The 17,963-nt window shown below is 42.1% G+C and overlaps 1 protein-coding gene across 2 annotated transcripts in view; it reads left to right on the top strand.

Annotated features, from left to right (window-relative positions):
• The first annotated feature begins 1,119 nt into the window (after positions 1 to 1,119).
• Positions 1,120 to 17,963, top strand: part of LOC310733566 (sodium- and chloride-dependent creatine transporter 1-like) — a 33,135-nt gene continuing 16,291 nt past the window's right edge. The window contains exons 1-5 of one of the 2 annotated variants that reach the window (XM_083554920.1): positions 1,120 to 1,200; positions 9,056 to 9,318; positions 12,598 to 12,729; positions 13,939 to 14,203; positions 15,990 to 16,122. In XM_083554920.1, coding sequence (XP_083411046.1) covers positions 9,057 to 9,318; positions 12,598 to 12,729; positions 13,939 to 14,203; positions 15,990 to 16,122 — 792 coding nt within the window. In that variant the 5' untranslated portion in view covers positions 1,120 to 1,200; position 9,056. Of the gene's footprint in view, positions 1,201 to 8,712; positions 9,319 to 12,597; positions 12,730 to 13,938; positions 14,204 to 15,989; positions 16,123 to 17,963 lie in introns of those variants that run through there. The other variant, XM_083554919.1, reaches the window with a different exon arrangement.

Raw genomic sequence — 17,963 nt, 5'->3', positions numbered from 1 at the left:
CGTGTGTGTAGAGCAGGTGAGATGAACGCACACCTGACTCGTGTGTGTAGAGCAGGTGAGATGAACGCACACCTGACTCGTGTGTGTAGTGCAGGTGAGATGAACGCACACCTGACTCGTGTGTGTAGAGCAGGTGAGATGAACGCACACCTGACTCGTGTGTGTAGAGCAGGTGAGATGAACGCACACCTGACTCGTGTGTGTAGAGCAGGTGAGATGAACGCACACCTGACTCGTGTGTGTAGAGCAGGTGAGATGAACGCACACCTGACTCGTGTGTGTAGAGCAGGTGAGATGAACGCACACCTGACTCGTGTGTGTAGAGCAGGTGAGATGAACGCACACCTGACTCGTGTGTGTAGAGCAGGTGAGATGAACGCACACCTGACTCGTGTGTGTAGTGCAGGTGAGATGAACGCACACCTGACTCGTGTGTGTAGAGTAGGTGAAATGAACGCACACCTGACTCGTGTGTGTAGAGTAGGTGAAATGAACGCACACCTGACACGTGTGTGTAGAGCAGGTGAGATGAACGCACACCTGACTCGTGTGTGTAGAGTAGGTGAAATGAACACACACCTGACTCGTGTGTGTAGAGTAGGTGAAATGAACACACACCTGACACGTGTGTGTAGAGCAGGTGAGATGAACGCACACCTGACTCGTGTGTGTAGAGCAGGTGAGATGAACGCACACCTGACTCGTGTGTGTAGTGCAGGTGAGATGAACGCACACCTGACTCGTGTGTGTAGAGCAGGTGAGATGAACGCACACCTGACTCGTGTGTGTAGTGCAGGTGAGATGAACGCACACCTGACTCGTGTGTGTAGAGCAGGTGAGATGAACGCACACCTGACTCGTGTGTGTAGAGCAGGTGAGATGAACTGGGAACGCAGGCAGTGGGTCAAACCACTGTGAGGAAGGGGAGGGGGAACTCAACAGTTTCTAAATGCATTTTTGCGGGGGATTTTTTTACTTACACAATTATTTAGGTATACATATATATATTAATACAATTAATACTTCCCCCTAAGTACTGTGACGTAAACAAAGAAAAAAACATTTCTATTACAACATTATGGTTATTGTTTGTTATTTGTTTGTTAACGCGGCATGTTGGTCAGCAGACTCATGTCTTTTTAAATAAATCAGGATTTGCAGCAGTGTACGCGTTTGTGACTTGTTATTAGAATAAAACAGGTATGTAGGGTCTTTTTTGTTGATGCACATTCCTGGTCCATTAAATCATGATTACTTATTCCCCCCTTTTTCATTTAATCTATTTTTTTAAACATAAAACCTGCCTGGTGCGCGGTATTGTTATATTATATATTGTTTATATTTGCAGTATAGGTTGTGTTTATTCTATAAAACGTGCTTAATTGTCTTTATTGTATTTAATTGACACTCGGGTTGGCAAAATTAATTACATGCAGTACACAAGTTCCGCCACCAGATGGAAGCAGCGTTTAACGTCAATCTCCTTATACAGCTGAGAGTCAGTGAATAATAGTTAGCTGTAAAAATCTATAGGTTTTAATCAATCAAACAAACTATTTAGAATCTAAAACTGGAAATAGATGTGGAAAACTATACTTTAATTGACATGATATTTCTCCTCATGGTCTGAAACGTCGAGTTGAGCAATTACTGTCTAAAAGTCTTAAAGTCGTCCACCGCTGCCCAGTGTCCCTGACCTTTAGCACAAAAAAAGCCTGACAGGTCTTCAGCGCTTCATGATTCAGATCCAGATTGTCATTAAAAATGTTACTTTATGGCTCCAAGAGGTTCAGTATCGTATTTATAACATCACTAAATTCAACACTTTGTTTTTTTGTTCTTGTTTTCTTGACCTCTGTTCTTTTTACCGAGTCAGACGCACGCCACGTTGATGAGGAACTAACAGACGTCATCTGTTTTTATTGATGAAGTGAAAACGAAAATCATAGTCTGAGTAGCAAACAAAAATTAAAGGAGAGACCATGGGTTCCTCTCGATCGAGTCACCCCAGAGACACCAGTTTTGGGAACCCCAGGGGTTATTTAGGGTTCTGATTACTCAGGGTTCTGATTATTTAGGGTTTTGTTACTTTGGAATCCAGAAAAAGATACAAATGATCCTTGATGCCACCTTCTGCTCTGAGGTCCATGCCTGAGGAGTAGAATCAGCTTTCAGTGCCACATGCAGTCACTGCAAACTGTAACACACACACATGATGAGTCAGTCACACACTCACACACACACTCATACTCCTACACACAAACCATTTTTATAAAATGAAGGCAAGACATTTGAGATGATAAATTTGATCTCCAACGTGGTCTGTGCTCTTCTGTCTTTGTTATTAATCACTTGGTTTGGTTTTAAGTACACAATGCGGCCAAATGTTTGTGGACACCCAACCATGAGATTGTTATGTGCTTCTTTTTAAACGTCCCGTTCCACATTTCCACTAGATTTCGCAGTGTGTTTGTGGAGATTGTCATGTGGAACACAATTGTATAGGACATCTTTGGATGTTCTGCTAATAAGAGATTTTCCAGGAGACCCAAACCAGTTTCAGACTCACAATTACAATGTTTTTTTGTGTACTTATACTTTCAAAAGTAGGTTTCTATAAAAATCTGTAGTTTTTTATGTGTGCGTCTCTCTGAGCTCCACCAACCTCCTGCAGATCCTACAGACATCAGTGTGGAAGGCCAAAAGGAGCACAAACACGGCCAGATCTGCACCACTGCTACTGCTCAGTAGTACCACGCAGTAGAAGAGAGGAGGTACTACTGCTCTGAGTTTTTATTTCTAGTTCTATTTTTTATTTCCCTTCGATCGACTTTTATAATACAAAAGGCGTAAAGTTTAGCTGATATAAAATATAATACTACATTATATCTGTCTGTCTGTCTGTCTGTCTGTCTGTCTGTCTGTCTGTCTAGTCTGTCTGTCTGTCTGTCTGTCTGTCTGTGTAAGAGAGGATTCCTATTCAGTTGTATTTCCATGCTTCACCACTAGAGGCAGATGTACAGTTTACCAAGCAATGACAAGCTATCTATGACATCACAGTGCATCCCCCCATCGAGAGTATAAAAGGCCAGAATACGGAGCCGCGGCATGCATTCTGCATTTTACTGACACCCTGCGGCGGGTACAATCCCCCTAATCAGCGCACACCAGATAGTGAGAATTCTTATTTGGTCTTTTGAGCTAGATAGGAAAACTTCCTAACAGTCAGTCAGTCAGTCTGTCTGTCTGTCTGTCTGTCTGTCTGTCTGTCTGTCTGTCTGTCTGTCTGTCTATCTATCTATCTATCTATCTATCTATCTATCTATCTATCTATCTATCTATCTATCTATCTATATTTGTTTGTTTGTTTGTTTGTTTGTTTGTTTGTTTGTATGTATCTATTTATTTATACAGTATATTGACAAAAGTTTTAGGACACCTGACTTTCCCAGCCATATGTGGTTTTTCCCAAACTTGTTCCAGCAGGACACTGCCCCAGTGCAGAAAGCCAGCTCCATGAAGATCTGCTTTATATGGGCTGGAGTGGAAGATCTCATCCAAAAATCTAGAAACATGGTTCCTAAATGAGTGGAGGTTGTTATAGCAGAAAATGGGGAGTAAATCTGGAATTCAAAAAGCACATACTAATCTTATGGTCAGGTGTCCATAAACTTTTGTCTATATATATATATATATATATATATATATATATATATATATATATATATATATATATATATATATATATATATATATATATATAATTTGAATACATACTGTACATTCACACTTGTACATAACTATATCATGTCATCTGAGTATATTATCTTCTGATATCTATGTATAATGTTTTTACAGTATATTGTATATTATTATATATTATTACCTACTGCACCTTCTGTACATTAATCACCATCATCCCTGTATATAAGAACCTCATACACTATTTATCTACTCTTATTTATTGTAAATAAGCCACTTATGCACTTCTGGTTAGATGCTAACCTAATTTCATTGGCTTTGTAAATGTTATCTAATCTAATCTAATCTAATATCCATACCAAACAAGGCCCAAGAGAGAAAGAGAACCTTCCTCAATGAACTGACCGCATGGGAAAACACTGCAATTACTTCCTAATGAACCGGGGTCACATGACACTTTTTCACACCACTCTATACTCAAGTGCCACAAGATGGTGCAAACGAATGTGTGCCATGACATGGTTTTATTCATTTTCACAGCACCAAGGTGGAGAAGATGTTGAGATGATGTTAGATCATCATTTATAGTCTAAAAATAAACCGAGTTAAAAGTTATAAGCAAATTTTCTGTCTTCTTATGACGTACTTTTTACTCCACTATATTTTAATTGACAATGAACATTACTAATGACATTTTGCACCCCGGTTTTATCTGCTGTGGCCTTTTTATTTAGAAGAAGAGGCGATATTGCCTTCAACCAACCAGCTTTTTTTTTTTAAGTTGAATTTAAAAAACTCTGCATCAAATCACATTCAGCTCTGAATTTTTAAGTCTATCGAATGCTTATTTTACAGTCAGTTTTTACTTATTTTCAGGTCCTCTTTACACCTCTTGCACAATTTTGCATTTATTTATTAATTTTTTGCACTACAGGGATTTTTTTTTTTTTTTGGGGAATTTTTTTTTTATTTTTATTTCTAGCCTTGTTGCTCAAAACTTTTTTTTTTATATTTTTTTTTTTATGTTTTTATACTTCAATGAATAGTGTTTCTAATCACCATAGGTTTAATTTTATATGTTGCTTTGTTTGATACTGCACTGAATAACTTATTTACGGTCTTGTGTGTGTTAGAGACATACAGCGATCGAGAGAGAGAGAGAGGGAAAGAGGTTAAAGATTGTGTGAATTCAAGTCTTGTACAAGGAGGTAAGATTTCAGTCTCCTGCTAAACATTTTCCATCAGTCCTCCCCTTCACTGTACATCCCTCCCATAGGTCAATTCCAGCATGCCTACAGTTTATAGCTGCACATATGGATTTGATCTTTGCTGGTTGTTCTCTCGGGCCTGGACAGTTGGACGACGTTATGTACGAGTAAAATATAGACTAAAGTACATGTATATTTACTTGATTATCCGTGGAGCGTTAAATGGAGTTTCACTTTCATTACTCGGAGCATCTGGCCATCTGGTTCTCAGTGGAACAGGAGTTATAAATCTCTGCCATGTTTGTGTGTGAGGTTGATGTGATCATCGTATTGCTTCTTGGTATCATTCATTTGTCCCGGATTCGGATTTGAATGCTGTCCAACTTCTGTGACTCCTGTGGTGTTTTTTGGAAGTTCGATCTTAGATAAATGCTGCCACTCCTGTGAAAGTAATCCAAACTGGATCTATTTCCGTAAAAAGAAAAGTCAATGTAAAATGTAGTAGTGTTTATTTAGTTATAGTCTTACCAACAGTTTAAAACGCCAGGGTTCAAGCCACAATATCGGGCAATATGAGTATATAGTCAGTTAGTTATCTACAGACAGACAGACAGACAGACAGACAGACAGACAGACAGACAGACAGACAGATAGAGAAATTCCAATAAGTACAGTAGGATATATACATGTATATACTTCTATATCCTATATACTGCTCAGTATAAATCTGTAAATCAAAAATGAAAATTGGGAATATGCGCAAGATGTATGTATTTATTTTAGATTAATAGTCACACCAGTGTTTATGAATTTCATTCTTCAGCCAACCTGTAAATGCCATTTACTGACATGTTACTATACACACGACCGACATACGGTCTTTTAAATAAAATGACCTAGAATGACCTTTATATATATATATATATATATATATATATAAATTTAGAATACAGTTGCAAAAGTTGCCAGTGAGAAGGTCTTTTTACAGACTACAGTGAAGCACTGCGTCGGAGTCAGGACACGTACTCGGTGAATGTGTTACACATGACCTGTGAGTCAGAGGCACATTAAAATGAATATTTATGGCTGACTGGGGTTCAGCACGTTCCACAGATCTGGTAACAGAGCCACAGGACGCAACGTATTACTTGGTGGTTAGCCCGAATAGTACTGATCCGACACCTCGAGACTAAAATCAGCAACATACAGTAACATGAGGATCAGAACATGACATTTACAAGTGATTGGCAGAAAGCTGTTTTGACACAGTGGTGAAAAACAGAACCTACCATTATATATTTATACAGGGGCATCTCAATAAATTACAATATCACTAAAAAGTTTGTATTTATTTAATACTATTTATTTTAGTAATTCAATACTAAAAGTCAAACTCGTATATACACAGACTGATATATTTGAAGTGTTTATTTCTTTAAATTGTGACGATTTTGGCTTACAGCTGAAAATCTCAGAAAATGAGAATATTGTGAAAAAGTTGAATATTGGAGACTCGTGGTGTCTCACTCTAATCAGCTCATTAACTCCAAACACCTACAAAAGGTTCCTGAGCCTTTAAATGGTGTCTCAGTCTGGTTTAGGCTCCACAATCATGGTGGAAGACTGCTGACTTGACAGTTATCCAGAAGATAATCATTGAAACCCTGCACATGGAGAGTGAGACACAAAAGGTCATCGCTAAAGAAGCTGCTGTTCACAGACTGCTGGATCCAAGCACATTCATGGGAGGTTGAATGGAAGGAAAAGATGTGGTAGAAAAAAGTGAAACGAAGCTCATTCAGGAAATTGAGGAGATTGCTAGTGTTGGTCCACTGTGTTTTATCAGGTCCAAGATCAGCACAGCCGTCTACCAGGAAGTTTTAGAGAAGTTCATGCTTCCCTCTGCTGACCAGCTTTATGGAGATGCTGATTTTATTTTCCAGCAGGATTTGGCACCTGCCCACACCAAAAGCACCAAAAGTTGGTTAAATGTCCATGGTGTTGGTGTGATTGACTGACCAGCAAATTCACCAGAACTGAACCCCATAGAGAATCTCTGGTGTATTGTCAAGAGGAAAATGAGAAACAAGACCAAAAAATGCAAATTAGCTGAAGGCCAATGTCAAAGAAATCTGGGCTTCCACACCACCTCAGCAGTGCCACAGACTGATATCCTCCATGCCACAGTCTGATCTCCTCCATGACACAGTCTGATCACCCCCATGCCACAGACTGATCACCTCTATGACACAGTCTGATCTCCTCCATGACACAGACTGATCTCCTCCATTACACAGTCTGATCACCTCTATGTCACAGACTGATTTCCTCCATGTCACAGACTGATCTACCCCATGCCACAGACTGATCTCCTCCATGCCACAGACTGATCACCTCCATGACACAGTCTGATCACCTCCATGACACAGTCTGATCACCTCTATGACACAGACTGATCTCCTCCATGCCACAGACTGATCACCTCCATGACACAGTCTGATCACCTCCATGACACAGACTGATCTCCTCCATGCCACAGACTGATCTCCTCCATGACACAGTCTGATCTCCTCCATGCCACAGACTGATCTCCTCCATGACACAGACTGATCACCCCCATGCCACAGACTGATAACCTCTATGACACAGTCTGATCTCCTCCATTGACAAACTCATAATCATTGTTATTTTACAAATAAATTGCCAATTAGGCAGGCAGACAGACAGACAGACAGACAGACAGACAGACAGACAGACAGACAGACAGACAGACAGATAGATAGATAGATAGATAGATAGATAGATAGATAGATAGATAGATAGATAGATAGATGGACAAGACAGACAGACAGACAGACAGACAGACAGACAGACAGATAGATAGATAGATGGACAGAGAGACAGAAAGACAGATAGACGGACGGGCGGACAGACAGATAGATTGACAGACAGACAGACTAGACAGAGAGACAGACAGACATAGATCGATAGACAGACAGACAGACAGGCAGACAGACAGGCAGATAGATATAATGTAGTATTATATTTTATATCAGCTAAACTTTACGCCTTTTGTATTATAAAAATCGATCGAAGGGAAATAAAAAATTAAACTAGAAATAAAAACTCAGTACCTCCTGTCTACTGATGTGTGGTACTACTGAGCAGTAGCAGTGGTGCAGATCTGGCCGTGTTTCTGCTCCTTTTGGCCTTCCACACTAATGTCTGTAGGATCTGCAGGGGGGTTGGTGGAGCTCAGAGTGACGCGCGCACTTAACGCTCCGAGCGCCTGCGGACACGGGGACAGAGAGCGCCGGAGACAGAGCGAGAACAACCAGGCAGCACCGCCCATACACACACACACACACACACACACACACAGGGTACCGTTACACCTGTTATTCGAGCACGCGGGTGGATCTCAGGAGCGCAGTGGAGATGATGGTGTAGTCACAGGCGGGGAATTTGCTCCGTGTATCGGTGAATGTAATTCCTGTACATTGACCGGCTGGTTTCCTTTTTTTTTTCCTCTGTTTTTTTTCCCGACCCGACAGTCGCCTCCTCTTCGAGAGATACGAGCCGATGCGATTCTTCAGACTCACCTTCAAGTGTTTCGTGGATTGTTTTTGAAGGTGCCCTTTTTTTCTCCTCTTGTTTTTTTCCGACGTTTTTTGTTTTCTCCTTCCGTGCGACCCGCGTCTTTATTACTCACGTTTAATCCTTAATTATAGAATATTATATATATATAGGGACAAACATCTCCCCCAAGAAGGCTATCAGTGAGCCTTTTTTTTTTTATGAATATATGTTTGAAATAACAAGACCTGATCTTCAGAAATAAGCCTTTATTATAAGGGATATTCTAAAGAAAGACAGAGGACCAGATCCTGTTAATCCTTTAACAGTTTTTTTTATGCAGACAAGAAGAAGAACAGAAGGACATTTTTTTGTGTGTCAGTAAAGGACTCGAGCCATACAAATAAAAACAAAAATGAAAACAAAAAAGCAACAAAGAGATTTTTTGGGGATTATTTCCACAATCCCAGAGGCATTGACTGATTTATTATTTTTTTTAATTTTTTATTGGGGTTCCCTTCTGGCTCGAGGTCTGATTGTGTTGAGTGAGTGTGTACGTTTGTGTTTAGGATGGAGAAAAGCCAGAAGAATGTGTCTGGTGAGAACGGCTGTGCCATTGACTTGGGGACGGACACCTGTGAGGTGGTGAACGGAAACCACCACCAGCCTGCTAAAAGCAATCTTGCAGATGCCAGTCGCGAGAAGAAGCGCATCCAGCCTGAGAGAGAGACATGGACCAGGCATATGGACTTCATCATGTCTTGCGTGGGCTTCGCTGTCGGACTGGGGAACGTGTGGCGCTTCCCTTACCTCTGCTACAAGAATGGTGGTGGTGAGTTTTTATATATATAAAAATATATACACTTACAGTGGGTACGGAAAGTATTCAGACCCCCTTAAATTTTTCACTCTTTGTTATATTGCAGCCATTTGCTAAAATCATTTAGGTTCATTCTTCTTCCTCATGAATGTACACACAGCTCCCCATATTGACAGAAAAACACAGAATTGTTGACATTGTTGCAGATTTATTAAAAAAGAAAAACTGAAATATCACATGGTCCTAAGTATTCAGACCCTTTGCTCAGTATTTAGTAGAAGCCCCCTTTTGATCTAATACAGCCAGGAGTCTTTTTGGGAAAGATGCAACAAGTTTTTCACACCTGGATTCAGGGATCCTCTGCCATTCCTCCTTGCAGGTCCTCTCCAGTTCTGTCAGGTTGGATGGTAAACGTTGGTGGACAGCCATTTTTAGGTCTCTCCAGAGATGCTCAATTGGGTTTAAGTCATTGCTCTGGCTGGGCCATTCAAGAACAGTCACCGAGTTGTTGTGAAGCCACTCCTTCGTTATTTTAGCTGTGTGCTTAGGGTCATTGTCTTGTTGGAAGGTAAACCTTCAGCCCAGTCTGAGGTCCAGAGCACTCTGGAGAAGGTTTTTGTCCAGGATATCCCTGTACTTGGCCGCATTCATCTTTCCCTCGATTGCAACCAGTCGTCCTGTCCCTGCAGCTGAAAAACACCCCCACAGCATGATGCTGCCACCACCATGCTTCACTGTTGGGACTGTATTGGACAGGTGATGAGCAGTGCCTGGTTTTCTCCACACATACCGTTCAGAATTAAGGCCAAAAAGTTCTATTTTGGTCTCATCAGACCAGAGAATCTTATTTCTCACCATCTTGGAGTCCTTCAGGTGTTTTTTAGCAAACTCCATGCGGGCTTTCATGTGTCTTACACTGAGGAGAGGCTTCCGTCAGGCCACTCTGCCATAAAGCCCCGACTGGTGGAGGGCTGCAGTGATGGTTGACTTTCTACAACTTTCTCCCATCTCCTGAGTGCATCTCTGGAGCTCAGCCACAGTGATCTTTGGGTTCTTCTTTACCTCTCTCACCAAGGCTCTTCTCCCCCGATAGCTCAGTTTGGCCGGACGGCCAGCTCTAGGAAGGGTTTTGGTCGTCCCAAAAGTCTTCCATTTGAGGATTATGGAGGCCACTGTGCTCTTAGGAACCTTAAGTGCAGCAGAAATCTTTTTGTAACCTTGGCCAGATCTGTGCCTTGCCACAATTCTGTCTCTTTCTGTCAAATTATTTTTTTGACCGGGGATCAAACCCGGGTCGCAGCGGTGAGAGCGCTGCATCTTAACCACTAGACCACCAGGGGACCTCTTCCAAAAGTGGAATACCGATTGGAATTTATTCCAGAGGTCCAACACTAATTACACGGATTTGCTTTCTGATTTCTGTAACCCCCGAAGCGCATTATACACTATAATACACTATTCTTTATAGCGTCGCTATACAAGATTCGTTCGTTGGCCTCCAGACCGTCAAGATAAAACCAGCTGTTGCGATCTGCAGCTTGCGATCGATTGCATTCTTTTATTTATTTTTGCCAAAGAGTAATTACAAATCCCACCAGGACCCCCCGAACTGAACATGTTGATTGAAAGCCAGTTTGCATGTGCTATAAGAGCGGCGACGGTGCCGCAGTGGGTATTTATAGCCTCCCCTTCGTCACCGCAGCGCCCGACTGAGATCCGAGTGAGACCGTGCTTGTGCACCTGTTTTACAGCCTGTTCACACACACCAGACATGCTCGATACAGACTTGTTACCACGCTCTGTAACGTAGTAAACGTATGCTGTCGAAAAAAAAGCCCAAAACTGACCACATGCTCATTTGTTGGGGGTGGGGGTGGGGAGGGGATATAAAAATATGACCTGGGCGTCTCTTGGCATGTTAATCTTACTTAAAGCTGGAAAGGTCACTCGGACGACATCGGTGACATCATGTCAAATTCATGTGTTGCTCGTGTCACCGAGGACACCTGCGTGTTCCTGCGTATATAAAAGCTTTTAGTAATTAGAAATTACTAATTTCCTGAAGGCATTAGTAAACGCATAAATGCTCAGCTTTTAATGCCTTCAGGAAAAATGACTGCGACAGAGGACGCTATTAGCAGCCAGATGGTCAGTGCTGTGGATCACCTTGGAGAGGGAGAGAAGGAGAGAGATGGAGAAAGAGAGGGAGAGAGAGAGAGTGTTCACACAGTTCTGTCCTCGATTTAGAATTTAGGGCTGGGAGTCTCTTTGGACCTTTTTTTATTATGGCTGCGCAGCACTTCCTCTCGCTCTTAGCCTCCGTCTCGACTTCTTATCAAAAGGGCTCTGTCCCAGAACAATAGCTCTTTATTTATTTATTTTTCTTTTCCCAGAAGGCACAACCTGCTACTCATTCACAAGCGCTCCTGCTCTCCGTAGTCTACATTAGATTTGATCCGTACAGCCTTCGAGGCTCGATCCCAATCCTTTTTTTTCAATTTTTGATTCAATGCTGTTGAATTTTTCTTTTAAATAAATAGTGCCACATATATATCTTTCTGTTTCTGTTGTGTTTTCACACTATCTCTCCCACTCTTTCTCTCCCCTGCTCTCTCTTTTTTTCTCGTCTCGCCTCATCTCTCTCAGCAGGACCTTCATTCAATTTCAGCGTATCATTTGTTGGTCAGTGTGTATTACGGCTTTAGTCACTGCACTTGATTGGTCCACGATTGAAGCCCCTCCCCCTTCCCCTCCTACTTTTGCCCCACTTCCCGCCCCAAATGAGTAAATAAATGAATACATAAATTCAGCCACTCTCAGATCTCTCGTCTGGAGGTGGGTTTTTTTTTTTGCTGCGGCTTCGGCTGCAATGCGTCACTGCAACCGACCTGAAACCAAAGCTCTGAAATGAAAAAATGGTGTCCGTGTGTGTGTTGAATTGAAAAAGGAGGGTGGGGGTGGAGCATGAATCGCTTTACGTTTCTTTGTGCATTTCTTAGAGTCAGAAAATCTCTTCATATCCATTTATTACTTTATATTGACATCCAGACATTAAAAAGAGGAGCATTTAAAACAGGTGAATTATATAAAACCTGGAGTAAATCAGACGGGGTGAAAATAATCAGCCATCACCCCGGTGTCATGTGACCAGAAACGCTGTGAAAACTCCTTTTTTCCGTTTATAGCTACGTGATATCGGGAATCATCTACGAGACAGTTATTAACATGTTAACTGCATTGACATAATTAATTAAAAATGTTCTCTTTTTCTCTTTTCTCTTTCCTGCACAGGAGCCTTTCTCATTCCCTACCTGTTGTTTATATTCCTCGGTGGAATTCCTATTTTTTTCCTGGAAATATCTCTGGGCCAGTTTATGAAAGCTGGAGGCATCGCCATGTGGAACATCGCTCCACTCTTTAAAGGTCTGACCTTCTTCTGCTTAGCTCGCAGCACCTCCATTACACCCCCCCCCTCCAACATCCTTCTTGAAAAACCCAAGCCACACCTCCTTATTACAGTAAAAACCACCAAACCATGCCACCTTTATTAATAACACTTAAGCCACACTTTCTTATTTAGTAGTAAAAACACAGGCCACGCCTCCTTTATTATATCTATAAACACAGACCACGCCTCCTTTATTATATCTATAAACACAGGCAATGCCTTCTTTATAATATCTGTAAACACAGGCCACGCCTCCTTTATTATACCTATAAACACAGGCCACGCCTTCTTTATTATGTCTATAAACACAGGCCACGCCTTCTTTATTATATCTATGAACACAGGTCATGCCTCCTTTATTATATCTATAAACACAGGCCACGCCTCCTTTATTATGTATATAAACACAGGCCACGCCTCCTTTATTATATCTATAAACACAGGCCACGCCTTCTTTATAATATTGGTAAACACAGGCCACGCTTCCTTTATTATGTCTGTAAACACAGGCCACGTCTTCTTTATAATATCTGTAAACACAGGCCACGCCTCCTTTATTATGTATATAAACACAGGCCACCCCTTCTTTATAATATCTGTAAACACAGGCCACGCTTCCTTTATAATGTCTATAACCACAGGCCATGCCTTCTTTATAATATCTGTAAACACAGGCCACGCCTCCTTTATGATAGCTATAAACACAGGCCACGCCTCCTTTATTATATCTATAAACACAGGCCACGCTTCCTTTATAATGTCTATAACCACAGGCCATGCCTTCTTTATAATATCTGTAAACACAGGCCACGCCTCCTTTATGATAGCTAAAAACACAGGCCACGCCTCCTTTATTATATCTATGAACACAGGCCACGCTTCCTTTCTTATATCTATGAACACAGGCCACGCCTCCTTTATTATATTTATAAACACAAGCCACGCTAGAGCGGCTAGCGATTGTGTTCGTAAAGTCGAATGGTCGTAAGTTGCATAGGTCGTAAGTCGACGAATACCTGTATCTATAAACACAGGCCACACCTCCTTTATTATATCTATAACCACAGGCCACGCCTCCTTTTTGGAGTTCAGTAAGTTGTGCTGTTTTGAATGAAACCCTACAGTTTGTCAATCTCCTGATAACGAACCGTCTCCCTGTTCCGTTTCTTCACTCTGTGTCTCAGGACTCGGCTATGCCTCCTCTGTTATCGTGTTCTTCTGCAACACCTACTACATCATGGTCCTGGCATGGGCTTTCTATTACCTTATAAAATCCTTCACCGCTGTACTGCCGTGGTCCACTTGCACAAACTCCTGGAACACGGAGAACTGCATCGAGACCTTCCGCCATGACGCCTGCAGGAACGGCACCAACTCCAACTACACCTTCATGAACAAGACCTGCGAGGAGTTAGAGAACGCCACCTCGCCCATCATCGAGTTTTGGGAGTAGGTTGCTTCCTTTCCGTTTCCGTTCCTTTACTGTTGGTGTGCGACGTAATTTTTAACTCCTCTGCATGATGCACCACGGCCTTTTGTGTGTGTGTGTGTGTGTGTGTGTGTGTGTGTGTGTGTGTGTGTGCGCGTGCATGCGCATGTGTGCTACAGACAAAACACCCCCGATAATTGAACCAGTCGCTACTCAGACGTTTGCTGTTATTCGCTCTAACGGCTCTGCCGAACCCTTGAAGATCCACCTACACATTTGGTTTCCACATTATGGAGATGTTCCATGCTGATGTTGTTTCCTCAGAATCTCCTGTTTCATAGAAAACACTCTTTTAATTTTATGACTGAAAAGTGATGCACATGAGAAAGAGGTCTTGTGTGCTTTGGTTTGTTTCTGTTTATAAACTCTTATAATGTCTATATACAGTACACTGTATGCCCAAAAGTATTGGGACACCTGACTTTATCAGCCACATGTGATTTCTCTTTGAACTCTTTGAGACCCAAACCTGTTCCACCATGACAATGCCCCTGTGCACAAAGCCAGCTTCAAGAAGATCGGCTTTCCAGTTAATTCAATCCAGGTCCCATTCAAAAATTATTTCGGCATGTAAAACCTCTACCTTAGCAAGATCCAGGTTCCGTGACGCTGCCAGGAATCGGCGTATTTCAGGCACAGAGTCAGTGTCTGTGCACGTTCGTGAAGGCGCGAGTGTTCGGGGTCTTTAAATAGCGAAAGCCGAGTCACTGAACCCGAAAAAAACATCTAGTTTTCTGGCAAAACCGTGAACAAACAAACAGCGAGAGCGGGTGTGTAATAACACCGCGGTGTCTTTTGGACGGATGCCACCAGCGAATCGGGTTGAAGGAATCGAGCGGCCTGGGTTTTGTTTACGCCGTGGCGATGCGTAAAAATTCCAAAGCCAAATGAAGTCAAATCGGACGAATCTTGTATATAAACGGTTTCACATATGGAGTTTGTTTCTGCCGCCTGCTTGCTGGTGAACTTCAGTGTTTCTGCACCGCAGTCACTTGCGGCTTTGGCCGTTAAGGATCAACATCCTCAATATGCAAATACACCATAACTGAATAAACATGGACTCGGTGGAAGTGACTCATCGGAAGCACGTGTTCGCTTTTAGAGTCAGGAAAAATGAGGCTACCCTTAAATTGCTGCTAGCAAGTAATGCATTCATTAATATATTGGGTGAAAGATAGATATTAAAGACATACTTATACATATATATATATAAATTCAAAAGTATTGGGACACCCGACTTGTCCAACCGGGAGGTGAAAATTTCCTCTTTAAACACGGAGACGTTCAAGCAGACCGTTTTTATTCATTTATACACACTACATGGTGTGGCCAAAAGTATTGGGACACCTGGCTTTTTCTATATGCCATATGTGGTTCTTCATACGATGTTCACTCGAGCTAGAAGACCCAAACCTGTTCCAGCATGACGATGCCCCTACATTCATGTATATATGTTTTACATGTTTTGGAGTAGAAGATCTCCTGCTTTCGAGCTCTAAACCCTATTGAATGAATGTGAATGCTGGCTGCACCCCAGGCCTCTCCACCTCACCTGAACGAGCACAAAGTTCCACAAAATCTCAAAAAGCTGAAACAAATCTTACGCCAGTGTGTCCTAAAACTTATGGCCTTACAGCATAGTTGTCTTTGAGCGATCTGTTTTTTTTTTCCCTGGATTTTGATGTACGTAGACTGTATTTTTTCGTGTCGTGTTTCAGGCCATGTTCTTTGTCCTTTACTGTGCAGGAACAAGGTGCTGCGTATCTCTGAAGGTCTGGACAGTCCGGGTCAGATCAACTGGGAGGTGACTTTGTGTCTGTTGGCCGTCTGGGTGTTGGTTTACTTCTGCGTTTGGAAAGGAGTGAAGTCTACAGGAAAGGTACAGACGTCTATACAGTCTGTCACACACACACACACACACACACACACGAGCTGATATCAAAGCGGCACTCATCTTTTTTTCTCTCTCTCACTTTCTCTCTCTCTCTCTCTCTCTCTCTCTCTATCTATCTATCTATCTATCTATCTATCTATCTATCTATCTATCTATCTATCTATCTATCTATCTATCTATCTATCTATCTATCTATCTATCTATCTATCTATCTTTATTCTCTATTCTTTATTAAAATTCCGAGTGCACGACGTGGAAATGCTTGAACTTGAATGTGGAATAAGGATTTATTCCGTTCACACTCGCGGGAAATACCATTCGATGGCACACGATGCGGATGAGCCCGTTAATACACGAGAAGCCTTTCGCACACATCCTGGCTACGTCACCGAACCGACATGACTTTCTTTAGCCTCTCGATCCCACCAGCCGGTGCTCCACATCAGCGCAGTAGCAAGGCAGAGAGGTCGTCATGGCAACGTCATGTGCCAAAAGAGGCGTGGTTTAGCTGATATCCGTGCATTCCCGTCAGAAATGCGTGGCATAGTTGGACGGTTAGCGGGGGAGGTTTTCTGCAGTGGGACGTGACCAGGCCCTCGTGTGCACATGGCCACTAGCCAGAATCGCTCTCTTCTGAACGTGGGAGGAGGAAGAGGAGGAGGGTGAGGCTGGAATGGGGTTTGTTGGATTCAGATGGAGGGGGAGTGGGTGTGATCACATGAATCCACACTGTCAGAATGACTGGAGTTTATTTCTGGTGTTTCATGCAGCCACGCCGCCCTCCCCCACACGCTTTACAACCACTTGCTTATGTTTCACATACCATTGGCTTCAAATCGACCTCGACAAAGAAAAGAGACAGTGAGAAAGTTTCCAGATAAGGAAAAAAAAACGCTATTGAGAGATCGTTCAAAAAAGAGGTGCCAACCTCATTTCTTTCCTTTTATTTGCCATTTTTAAGAGAAGTAGTCTGAGCTCACTGGGCCTGTATTCCCATGCCATAAGGTAGCGTCCCAGTGAGCTAATTGGCTTTTTCCAGCATCTCATTAAATAATACGAGGGGCTGAAACAAACGCTGGATTAACCTACATCTCGCAGGTCAGGTGGGACGGAAATGAAGGTGTATTTATTGTTTCCCAACATTATGAGGAGCATTTCTTTTAGTCAGTGCAGCCCCTAAAGAATTCAATATGGCCATATCCATACATCTTCATCCCTCATATTAGTATAAGCGGATAATGGATTTTAATTACGATCGATCACTAATCAATTAACCAATATTTAAAAAAACATATACTGGATTAAAAAATATATATAACACTCCAAGGGAAATAGTTCTGAAATTTAAATGTGCTAAATAAAATAAATATTAATTTATTAATGAATAAATAGCATTCTATAATAAACAAACGATAAATAGTATATACAATGTACCACTCTTCGTGCACCACGTAGTCTGGCGAGTAAAAACAAACAGTGCATGGCATCAGCGATTCACCTCTAGAGGCCGCTCTTGTGAGGAGAGGGTGTGTATTGTTCCAGCAATCGACTAATCTGCAAAAACGATTATTCGGTTGAACTGTACTCTTTAATTGAGCTTTGGTGTGGTTGTAGTGGAAGAGCTCATGCACAGAACCCTGACCTTGTCAGGAAGCCCCCTTCGGCGGTCATCAAACTTCGGCATTCCCTGAAGCATCTCGCTCATTCTCTCGTGCGTGCCCCGCCCGCACGGAGCTGCTCGCAATCGGGCTTAATGGAGAACAACTGAAGCTCATTCACACACTTATCACACCGCCTATATAGTCACTCGCTTTTCGCACACTCCT

The sequence above is a fragment of the Silurus aristotelis genome (assembly GCF_946808225.1).
Source record: "Silurus aristotelis genome assembly, chromosome: 11".
Taxonomy (NCBI): domain Eukaryota; kingdom Metazoa; phylum Chordata; class Actinopteri; order Siluriformes; family Siluridae; genus Silurus; species Silurus aristotelis.
The sequence above is the reverse complement of the archived record's forward strand: the minus strand, read 5'-3'. Positions and strand labels throughout refer to the sequence as shown.